Source organism: Callithrix jacchus, chromosome 6 (genome assembly GCF_049354715.1).
Source record: "Callithrix jacchus isolate 240 chromosome 6, calJac240_pri, whole genome shotgun sequence".
NCBI lineage: Eukaryota > Metazoa > Chordata > Mammalia > Primates > Cebidae > Callithrix > Callithrix jacchus.
This window is the reverse complement of record NC_133507.1, coordinates 95,600,123-95,612,251: the sequence shown is the minus strand read 5'-3', so window position 1 is coordinate 95,612,251 and position 12,129 is coordinate 95,600,123. Positions and strand designations below refer to the sequence as shown.

Genomic DNA, 12,129 nt, shown 5'->3' with positions numbered 1-12,129 from the left:
GAGACTCTTGGCTATCTTGGCTATTCATATTAAGAAACAGACACTAAAAATATGACTAGAAGTTTTCTATGTATGTTGTATTTACCTGTTGGTGGACTTCACTGGGATCGATCTGATAGTGAAATGCTTTGGTTTTGGGGGACTTAAAAATGTTAGTATCAGTTGGTCTATTTTCTGGGGTTACTAACTCTCCAGAAGAGAATCTTCCAGTCTTTTAGCTTAGTAGTATAAATGGGCTGCTGGCCATATGGCAGCGAGGTGGGGAAGGAGGATGGATGCAATCTCTCTGTCAATATTCAGACTTAAGCCTCCAGGTTGAGACGTGATTCCCATCTTTCATCTTATATGTTGTTACTAAGTCCAGAATTCCTCCAGCTCAAATAATTCTCCATCAATCTTCCCACCTTCTGTGAGGGTGGGGAAGGAGTAGTGGTGTGGTTACATAGAGTGGAAGTAGAATGCTGGGGATCTAACTGCTCCTTACATACACTTAATCAGACCCTCTTTTTTTCAACCTCATGCTAACCCCCAACTTCTGCAGTACCTAGTGCCTCTAATTCCTGGGTTTTTCCATGATTCTTTGCAGTATATCATCCTGATTCTCATTAATATATTTTCTCTGGAGAGTTAGGTTTTACCGTTCTCCATGCTGCAAAATCATTTGTCACTCTTCTGTCCACTTTCTGACATCTTATATTGTGATTTGTGTTTAGCAATGTAGCCTGCCACGTTTCACTGCATCTAAGATGTCCCTGATTAAAAGATCCATTGTTGTTTTATGTAACTTAACAAAAAATGACAAAACAGTACCAATTTGACTGTGACAATTGTAAGATGTCTGACTTCAAAGACGTTAAAACGCAAAGTATGCATCTTAGAATTGATAGTAGTTTAATTGAAGAAAGAAGCTGAACATGTTTTTTTAAGGGATGAGGTCTCTCACTGTTGGCCAGGCTGGAGTGTAGTGGCATGGTCTTGGCCCACTGTGGCCTCAATTTCTGGGGCTCAAGAGATTCTCCTGCCTCAGCCTCCTGAGTAGCTAGGACTGCAAGTATGCACCACCATGCCCAGCTAATTTTTAAAATTTCTTGCAGAGACAGGGTCTTGCTATGTTGTCCTAGCTGGTTTCAAACTCCTGACCCCAAGTGATCCTCCATCTTGGCCTCCCAAAGTGCTAGGAGTACAGGCATTAGCCACGGTACCTGGCCCAGATCTGTTTTCTTTTTCTTTCTTTTTTTTTTTACAAAGGTATGAAAGTAAATTAGTGGAGGAAGTACGGTCTTTTCAACAAATGGTAGAGAAACAATTTGTCAGGGAAACATATGTACCTCATATGTTTCTGGACTTAGTAACAACATATAAGATGAAAGACGGGAATCAGGTCTCAACCTGGAGGCTTAAGTCTGAATATTGACAGAGAGATTGCATCCATCCTCCTTCCCCACCTAGCTGCCGTATGGCCGGCAGCCCATTTATACTACTAAGCTAAAAGACTGGAAGATTCTCCTCTGGAGAGTTAGTAACCCCAGAAACAGGGAAAAATATGTACCTCAACCTAAACCTTGAACTTTGTAAAAATTAACTCAAATTTGTCTGGGCATGGTGGCTCACACCTGTAATTTTGGTACTTTGGGAAACCAAAGCAGGCAGATCACTTGAGCTCAAGAGTTCGAGACCAACCTGGCCAACATGTTGGTCAGGTCTCTACTAAAAATACAAAAATTAGCTAGGCGTGATGACAGGCACCAGTAATCCCAGCTACTCAGGAGGCTGAGACAGGAAAATCACTTGAATTTGGAAAGTACAGGTTGCAGTGAGCTGAGATTGTGCCACTACACTCCAGCATAGGCAACAGAACAAGATTGTCTCAAAAAAGAAAAAAGAAAGAAAGAAAAAAACACCTCAAATTGGATTATGGATCTAAATGTAAAATGTGAAACTATAAATCTTTTAGAAGAGAGCATAGGATAAAATTGTGACCTAGTCTTGGGTGAAGAATTCTTAGACACAAAAATTATAATCCATAAAGAAAAAAATGGATGTTGGTTTTTATCAAAATCAAACAGTTCTTCTCAATAAAGGTTAAAAGGATGAAAAAAGCAAGTCAAATTATTTTCTTGACAAGGAGAAAATATTTTATGATGCATATACCCAAAATATATAAAGACTTCTCTAAACCTAACAGTTAGAAAGGGAACAATCCAATTAGAAAAAGGGCAATGGAGCAGGCATGGTGGCTTATGCCTGTAATACCAGTACTTTGGGAGACCAAGGCAAGAGGATTGCTTGAGAATGGAACAGGAGTTTGAGACTAGCCTGGGCAACATAGCAAGACCCAATCTCTACAAAAAAATTAAAAATTAGCTGGGCATGGTGGCCTGTGCCTGTAGGCCCAGCTACTCGGGAGGCTGAGGCAGGAGGACTGCTTGAGCCTGGGAGATCGAGGCTGCAGTGAGCCATGTTTAGGCCAGGGACTTCAGCCTGGGCAACAGAATGAGAACCCAGTCTGAAAATAAATAAATAAATGAAACAATTTTGGTCAGACACGGTGGCTCACACTGTAATCCCAGCACTTCAGGAGGCCGAATCAGGTGGATCATGAGGTCAGGAGATTGAGACCATCATGGCCAACATGGTGAAGCCCTGTCTCTACTAAAAACACAAAAAAATCAGCCAGGTGTGGTGGCATGTGCCTGTAATTCCAGCTACTCAGTAGGCTGAGGCAGGAGAATTGCCTGAATCCTGGAGGTGGAGGTTGCATTGGACTGAGATCACACCACTGCACTCCAGCCTGAGTGACAGAGGGAGACTCTGTCTCAAAAAAATTTTTTTGCACTTTTTTTTAACCAATAAAAGATAGGGTAGTAGGATCTTTTTTGGGATATGTTAATTTTTATAAGCATTCAAAAGGTTCAAATGAGTACACAGTGCAAAGTGCATCTCCAGTTCTCTGTCTGTAGGCAACCACTGTTGCTAGTTTGTTGTACATCTTGGGTCTCATCCCATAGTTTTCTGTGGGTGACAGTGTTTGTTACTAATACTGTTACTGGACTATAGGGGACTTTTTGTAAAGTCATTCATCACAGGCAGGATGATAACCAGGGCCAGGAGGAGGCACCTCCTTTTTGGTACCCTGTGATGGGTTTGATATGATCAGATTAATGTTCCTCTCCTATTTTTTTCTTTTTCTTTTCTTTTTGAGACAGAGCTTCACTCTTGTTGCCCAGGTTGGAGTACAATGCCACAATCTTGGTTCACTGCAACCTCTCTCCTTATTTCAAGTGATTCTCCTGCCTCAGCCTCCTGAGTAGCTGGCATTACAGGTGCCCGCCACCTCACCCGGCTAATTTTTTGTATTTTTAGTGGAGATGGGGTTTCACCATGTTGGCCAGGCTGGTCTTGAACTCCTGACCTCAGCTGATCTACCTGCTTTGGCCTCCCAAAGTGCTGGGATTACAGCCATGAGCAACTGCACCTGGCTGTCTTTTTCCTTTTTTAAAAAATTGAGATAGAGTCTTGTTGTGTCACCCAGGCTGGAGTGCAGTGATACAATCATGGCTCACTGTGGCCTTAAACTCCTGAGCTTAAGCGATTCTCCTGCCTCAGCCTCCAAAGTATCTAGGACTACAGGTGTGTGCCATCATGACCAGCTAATTTTTTTATTTTTAGTAGAGATGAGGTCTCTTTATGTTTCCCAGGCCAGTCCAGAACTCCTGGCCTCAAGAGATCCTCAGCCTCACGAAGTGCTGGAATTACGGGTGTGATGTGGTTTGTCTCTGTGTCCCCTGGCAAATCTCCTCTTGAGTTGTAATCACCACGTGTCAAGGCAGGGACTTTGTTGAAGGTGATTGGATCATGGGGCAGTTTCCAACATACTGTTCTTGTGATAGGGAGTTCTCATGAGGTCCGATGGTTTTAAAAGTGGCAGCTTCCCCTGTACTCTCTCTGCCTCTCCCACCACCTTGTGAAGATGTGCCTGCTTCCCCTTTGCCTTCCACTATGATTGTAAGTTTCCTGAGGCCTCCCCAGCCATGTGGAACTCTGAGTCAATTAAACCCTTTTGTTTATAAATTACCCAGTCTCAGGTAGTATCTTGATAGTAGTGTGAAATAAACTAATACAAAGTGTGAACCACCACAGCCTGCCTAGATTTCCTTTTCAATATTAATGTACATAAAAGGAAGCTACATTTAATTATTTAGCATGGATTCAGCTGAAACAATCTTCTGTGGTATTGGACACACACATGCACACACACACACACACACACCCAGACTTATTTACTGAATATTTGTGTCCCACCAAAATTCATATGTTGAAATCTTAACTACCAATGTGATGGCAGTAGGAGGTAGGGCCTTTGGGAGGTAGGTTATGAAAGTAGGGTTCTCATGATGAAATTATTGTCTCTTGTAAAAGGGACCCAAGAGCTCTAGCTAGCTCTCTCTCCATCATGTGAGTATACGAGAGGTTGGCAATCTGCAATCCAGAAGACAGCCCTCACCAGACTCAAACCTGCTGGCACCCTGATCTCAGACTTCCAGCCTCTAGAACTCTAAGAATAAATTTCTGTTTATAAGCTACCCAGTCTATGGTACTTTGTTATAACAGCCAGAATTAAGACGCATAGACAAACACACACACACACACACACACACACACACACGTACACACATCTTATTCATGAGTCTCAGAGTTGACTAGCTAATGACCGCTCTGAGATTAAACTTTCACAAGAGTGTCTTACCAAATGTGTTTTTTATGATTCTTTATTTTATTAAAAATAAAATAGTAATATATATTTGTTACAAAATATTCAAGCAACACAAGTGAAGTAGATGGAGTAGGCTCTCTGTTGTTTCTTTAAAGGGGGGCTCTTACCTCACTACTGCTGATGCTTTGCAAGGTGATGTTTTGATTTTTGGTAACTGTCATCCTATCAGTTGGAGAAGAGTTTGTATCATGACAAATGTCAAGCAATGACTCAGCATGTCTTTCTGTCAAAAGAAACATAATAATATGTTTTGATAAGATTCATCTCCAGCAATTTCAAAGGAAAATCTAGCTCTGTGTTCTAAAATCAGCTCCATTTTGTCAAAGATTTTCCTGAAATAGTGGTCTGGGATCCTGATGAAGCTTTAGGCACTCATTTTCACAAGAAGAGATGTGATGACAAGAGTCCACAGAGGAGATGGCTTACTTTTTTTTGAAAGGCTTTGATGGTAATTGCTATTATATAAGGAGAAAAAAATCAAACAGGTACTTTGAGATTTTTGAGCAAGTGAAATATTTTTAGAAAGTTAGGATGAATCAATCATCCTATCTGATCTGAGCACTCACCAAATCTTAAGCTGTATGAGAAACGAAAACTTAACAAGAGTCAGATTTTAGTTCGACTTAAATCCAGTCACCTCATACTTAATGTCTATATTGTCATTGCAAAACCCTCCGTAGGGTGCTGGGACATGAGTAAGAACTTTTTAACCATTAAGGCTGTCAAAACCCTCTACTCCAGAGCTGTGCAGAGGAAGGACATCTGCCTTCCATGTTTCCCGAGGATGACCTGTCTTGGGAAACATGGACTTCTACTTGTGGAAGATTAGGAGAAGCTTCTTGGCCTCTTCTAACTAAACCCTGAATCACTTCCATGTATTTTTCAGGATATTGAAGACTTAGTGCTCGCTCAATCAATATTGGATTTTCTTTCTCTGAATCTACACACTTCCCTGAAACCCCTGAAGTCATTTTGTGGGGAGTGAGGATAATTTCTACACAATATGGCTAACAACTGAAATCACAGTAATTTATAGGACCTTACAGACCATCCTATAGTTTAAAAAATTTGGATTGCTCAAATTTTCTTTTTTAGTTTGTAGAAGGGAGTGAATCATGGAGTTAAATTGATAGGAATCAACAGCTATCACTTCAAATGTTTGGGATTAGTGGTTTGTGGTAGGCAAAGTTGCTAAGAGAAACCCTAATGATGAGCTGGAAATCACGTTTGCTCTACAGTTGCCCAGGACAAAGACACTCAGCTCATCTGAGCACGCTTCCTATCTAGTGATTGAAGTCACATTAAATTGACAGAGTTCTTAACACCAAACAGCAGCCTCCTAGTTTGTATCCTAGGGACATTTCTCTCATGTGTATCCCCTCCTGTTATCCTGGCTTCTTCAAATAAGCATTGGCTTCTTTCAACAAAAACTCTCTTTCAGTGGCTCCTCCATTTATGTTGTAGTGGAAACAAAATCGAACAAGTGATCTATACCCAGACCTTCCATTTCTTCACCATATTTTCCTTCTTTACTCTCTGTAATCTATCTTCTGCCTACATCCTGCTATTGAAACATCTTACATCCTTACCACATCTGATTTGTAATCTCTTTTCCAATTTAACATCATTTCCCGCTCCTTTCTTCTGATTCTCTCCTCCTCCTCTCACTTCCTGAGTCCTGATGTGCATACGGCTTCTCTCTATCTGTGGGTGCACCTCCACAGCTCAGCCCTCTGCAATTTTGTCACCCTCATCAGTCCTTCAGCAATCTCACCCACCGTCATATCCTCACAATCTCCTCTTTGTAGAGAACTCCCAAACTAATTTTTCAACTGGTCCTTTCCCACAAACCCAGTCCTATAGAAAATTGCTACTTGAAAGTCTCAAGCTTCCATCAAATTCAATGCTTTTAAATTCATTACCCTCCTGTTCAATATCCTCACCAAACCAGAATGTGCTCCCATTTCATTGGTTGTAGTTCCATCTCCCCACTTTCCAGGCCTTAAAATTTAGTCGTCTATGACTCAAGTTTCTCAACTTTTGTCTTTGTGTCTCCGCTGTCAATTTCACATCTTGCAGTTCTGTGAATTGTTCTTTTACCATGCCTCCTAGACCCACCACTCACAGCATTTCTCAGGCTCACTCTCACACCCCACCCAAGGACTTATTCCCTAGTTCTTACTACCACACATATGGCACTTCTATAGTTTCTTAATAGAGATCCCTGTCTTTTCCCTCAAATGTATCCAACACCATAGGAACAGGTTAATATTTTTAAAATATGGCCTTCATCATTCTCTGGCGTAAAATTCTTTAGTATCTATTTTGTTGAAAAAAGAAATGTTGTCCTTCAGCCTGACATCTAAGGCTCTCCCCTCCCAGGACCCAGTTTCTTTACGCATCTGACCTTTTGTTTCTCTTTTCCCTGACATGAACTTTCAGTTCTAGTTTCTCGTTTGCCCCTGGGATAAGCTATGCTCACTCCCAGCAAGGGGCCTCTGCTCCACAAAATCAAATTGCATCCTTTTTTCAAGGGTCAGATCAAGCCTCACCTCTTTCATGAAATCTTCTTAGGCATAGCTTTGTCCTCTGCCCCCAAAGCTTCAAATAGAAAGCGAATCAAACAATAAAGTCGGGCAGCTCTCACAAAGTCACACGCTGCTCAGTGGCACACTTTTCATTATACTTCTTGCTGTGTCTGTTTCTATGTCTTTGCTTGGGCTCTTTTCCCACCTATATCAAACCTTCCCACAGTTGTCCAGAACCACTATAAGTCCCTCTTCCCCTTTTCCCTTATTCAAAAACTGTCCTAAGTCCCTCTTCCCTTTTCAAGTTTACAGCAAGCTCTTTCTGTCTGACTTATGTGATGTGCCCCTGACCATGTTGTATATTTTCAAAAGTTTAAACCTTGCATTAGACTTCTTTGCATCCCCCCCAGAGCACCCAGTCATGGGCCTTGTACAAAGCCACTGCTCAATAAATAGTCATTGGCTTGATTTCTGTAAATGGATCCATCAAACAGATGTAGAAAAAGAAAGTTCTAACTGGAATTTGGGGGTTGGGAAACTTTGCGCATGGAGTGAAAGTATTTACCTGGTTTTGGCATAGAACTCATTAAAATGTGTAAAAGCTGCTGTTTCTTTGAACTCTCTATTTGTGACACATAATGTGTTGCTGATTTTCCACTAGAATCACAAAGTTTAGGATCTCTAGGAAGAAAAGAATTAATATTAAACTTTCTTTAGTTGAATCTATTGGAAAAAAAAACTAATATGAGAGAGAAAACATTTACATCAAATAAATAAAAAGTAATCTTATGTAGTTTGGGGATAATAATAATGATTTCAAAATGTATGAGATAGAGAATGACAATTTTCCAATATTTTAAATAAAAGGAATTTGTTGTATGTCTACATTGCCATCCCCATTCTAAAAACATTCTAAGATTCGCAGAGAATTCCCAACTTTGGACAAAAATTTTTAAAATTCTTTAAGGGTGCATAAAATCAAGTAAAGATAAAGACATCTTTTGTTGTTGTTGTTGTTACATTTTTAAATTTTTTCACTGAGTCATAAGGATTAAAACATTCTGATAAACGATGGTCCTATCATTCCAAATAGCTCACTTGATTTTTTTCCTTTTCAATAATTAAGCTAACTGCTGACTTCCTTGGTATTCCTTTTTTCTAATGCTAACAGCTAGCTCTTTTATGATTCAAAATGGTGGAATGGCATAGAATCTTCTTTTTAAAATGAAGCTGATATTTTTATTTTATGGGCGCTTTACTGAGTGGAGCGATCTTGTCATAAAATCCAAGTGTGCCTCTCCACATGGCCTTTTCATTCCTCTTTACCTGGTCATGTGATTGATAGGCCCAACTGTCTGATCTTAGGACCCTTCACAACAGCTCGAGTCTCTTCTTATTTTCCCTGTGTTGTACTGAACCCTTGCATTAGATATCAGCTCAGATAAATCCAAAGTTAAATGATGCAAATCCCATTAATAGATTATAGTGAGGGAAAAAATGATGAAACTTGCTTCACTTGCCCTATTCTGAGACAAGGAGCAAGTTGACCATGGTCTGTATTCTAAAACATTTAAATCTGAATCTCTTTGTTGCTATGGGACAGGGTAATGTGTCATGAGCTACAATAATATTCTCTTATGGACTTTTCTTCATCAAAGATCTTAATTCAAAAGAAATAGCAAAGAACTGAGAATTGGGGTTCCCACTACCTTGGTATGTGGCTTTAAGCAAGCTACTTAACTCATTGGGACCTCTGTTTGCTCATCTGCCTAGATTAGAGTGTCTCCAAGTGGCATCCCTTGACTTCTGGTATTCTGGACCCCAATCCAGACCTATTGAACACCATCTCTGGGGTGATGTCCAGGAATCTCCACTTTTATCAATCACCCAAACTATTTCTCAACACTAGTCTGAGGTAGCTTCAAAATTCAATTTTTACTTTATTATACTCACTGATCCTTTTATAATATCTGTGCTCTTGACTATAATTTTGTTCTTGAAGCTCCCTCCTCTTTTTTTTTTTTTTCAAAACAAAATTCATATGAAATACTGAGAAAGAGCTCAGGCCGCCTGCTCTTATTTGATGACAAGATAACAAAGTAACAGCTTTAGGACTGCAATTGTAGCATGAGAGATTGCTTATTAACCCTCTTATTTTTTAAAAAAAGTTAATTGTTTACCTCTCCCTTCCTAAAAGAGCATTTGACATATAGTAATTTTAAGATAATTTGAAAACACTATTATAAATTGCTTTTGAGACATTGACAGTGTTTTCTGAAATAATTAGTAGCATCTTGCGTGTAGAGAGCTGGATACTCAAGAATTATTTGACATTCCCAGTAACTACTAAAACAGTAATTATTTCAACAAATTAAAGAGCAGAATATCATAAGAATAATAGGTAGCAAATTTTAACAACTGCACATCACTTTGCAATTATGAAGTCACTTTTACGATGATGTATGTGCATTTGGTACATATAGTAGAAAATAGCCTGTAATCCCCACACTTTAGGAGGCCAAGATGGGAGAGTAGCTTGAGGGCAGGAGTTTGAGACCAGCGTGAGCAGTATAGTGAGACTCCCTCTCCACAAAAAGTTAAAAATTAGCCAGGCCTAGTGGTATGCACCTGTAATTACAGCTGCTCAAGAGTGAAGCAGGAGGATTCATTGAGCCCAGGAGTTTGAGGTCACAGTGAGCTATGATTGCACCACTGCACTTGAGAGAGAGAGAGAGAGAGACAGAGAGACAGAGAGAGAGAGGGGGCGGGGAGGGAGGGAGGGAGGGAGGGAGAGAGAGAGAGAGAGAAGAAAGGAAAGAAAGAGAAAGAAATAAAAGAAGGAAGGAGGCAGAGGGAAGGAAGAAGGAAGGAAGGAAAGAAGGAAGGATGAATAAAAGAAAGCTAAGCAAAGAAAGGAAGGCAATCTATAGCTCGGTTTACATGTGATTTCTATAAATAACAATGGAATGGACACCCTTCAGCTGGGCTAACTACTCATACTCACGCATGATGACTTAGGAGTTCGGAGAGAACTTCCACAGGTCTGTACACTGTTAACATGTCAAGAGTCTCAAACAGGTCCACATCTCTCACAGCCAGCATCAGAGGGGTCAAGCCATGTTGGTTTGGGAAATTTATATCCAGAAACTCTTCAGATGCCTTTAAAAACATGCAGCTTTATTTCTGTTGTGTTTTTACAGCATAGCTATTTATGCTAATCTTTGCATTTTCATTGCTTGACCAGCTTTTCATTATAACTTCAATATGTTCTTTCTCAACGTCTGTCCTGAGAGGGAACTGATGAGGTGAAAGAACACAAGCTGGAAAGACGTATCTGGGTTTCAATCTCAGCTCTTTAAGGTGCTTATTTAACTTCTCTGAAAGGTTGTATCAGGGACACACTGTTAAAACGTGATCAAATCACCCTGATAAATTGACGGTATCCAGTTAAATCATGTATAATTTTCATTTGGGATGTATTTATGCCAAACAATTTGTTGTTTATCTGAAATTTAAATTTAACTGGCTGTCCTGTGTTTTTATTTGCAAAATTAGGCAACCCTATTTGCTAAACTTCAGAGCCTCAGCTGTAAGGAGAAATAGTAGTGTCTTCCCTATAGGGAGATGTTACTGATTGGAGCTAGAATGTAAAAAGCACTTAGCAGAGTGTCTGACACACAGTAGGTGCCCAGTAAATATTCATTGAATGAATAAATAATTTACAATAATAAGGCAGCGCAGCCAGGCATGGTGGCTTATGCCTGTAATCCCAGCACTTTAGGAGGCCGAGGCACGTAAATTGTTTGAGCTCAGGAGTTTGAGACCAGCCTGGGCAATATGGCAAAACCCCATCTCTACTAAAAATACAAAAAATTAGCCAGGCATGGTGACATGCACCTGTAGTCCTGGTGACTCTGGAGGCTGAGGTGGGAGAATCACCTGAGCCCAGGAAGATCAAGGCTGCAGTGAGCCATGATGATGCCACTGTACTTCAGCCTGGGCAACACAGTGAGACCCTGTCTCAAAAAATTTTTTTTAAATTTAAAAAAGATCTCACTTGACCGGGCATGTCAGCTCATGCCTGTAATCCAAACACTTTGAAGGCCAAGGCAGGCAGATCACCTGAGGTTAGGAGTTCAAGACCAACCTGACCAACGTGGTGTAACCCCATCTTTATTTTAAAAAAAAAGCATCTCACTTAACCATATTATTTATATAGTCAAATGGAGGGAGGTATATGGATGTAATCTGATGCTTTAATGAAAGTAACATTTAATGTGGATCATTCAAAGCTGAAAAGCTACTAGAAGGCCAAAACACCTGAACTGTTCATTTTATAGACCAAAGAAATGCACTAACCTCCATCTCTATTTCACTTTATGCCATGTCAGTATAGTCAATGTCTCTACCTCAGCTTCTCTAGGGACAAACTAGAGATAATATTACTTCAGCAGGGTACTATGGGAATTAATTAGTTAATATTTTTAGTCACTAAGGAGAAACCACCTCTGGTATCAATGTTTATTATTAGTTAGGACCAACATGAAAATTTTAAACTGAAAATAGTGTTGCAATAGCCTATCAATTCAGCATCTGTTGATCAAGATCACAGTCACAGGCACCAGTTTCTTAAAACTTGGTTGCTAATGGTTAGGAGTTAAAAATGTGGTTATAAAAACAGACAATGGATTATAATTACAACTACTGAAAATACCATTAAGTAAAATATATTGTCTTTCAAAAAATTTTTATGCTTTAGTTCATGATATCTGGCAATTTTAGACTATTGTGTGGTCCAACAAAAGAATTTGAAGTATTGTTTGGTTT

The 12,129-nt window shown here is 39.8% G+C and overlaps 1 protein-coding gene across 5 annotated transcripts in view; it reads right to left on the bottom strand.

Moving 5' to 3' along the window:
- MAP3K19 (mitogen-activated protein kinase kinase kinase 19) overlaps nt 1-12,129 on the bottom strand; it is an 84,802-nt gene that overhangs the window by 56,715 nt on the left and 15,958 nt on the right. For 4 of the 5 annotated variants that reach the window (XR_013518971.1, XM_035305055.3, XM_035305057.3 and 1 more), the window contains exons 4-6: nt 10,307-10,461; nt 7,868-7,983; nt 4,882-4,997 (exon numbers count right to left, since the gene is read on the bottom strand). Coding sequence is in view for 4 of the 5 variants with exons in the window: in XM_035305055.3 (XP_035160946.1) it covers nt 4,882-4,997; nt 7,868-7,983; nt 10,307-10,461 (387 nt within the window). In the remaining variant the exon portion in view is untranslated. The remainder of the gene's footprint in view (nt 1-4,881; nt 4,998-7,867; nt 7,984-10,306; nt 10,462-12,129) is intronic. The other variant, XM_078327935.1, reaches the window with a different exon arrangement.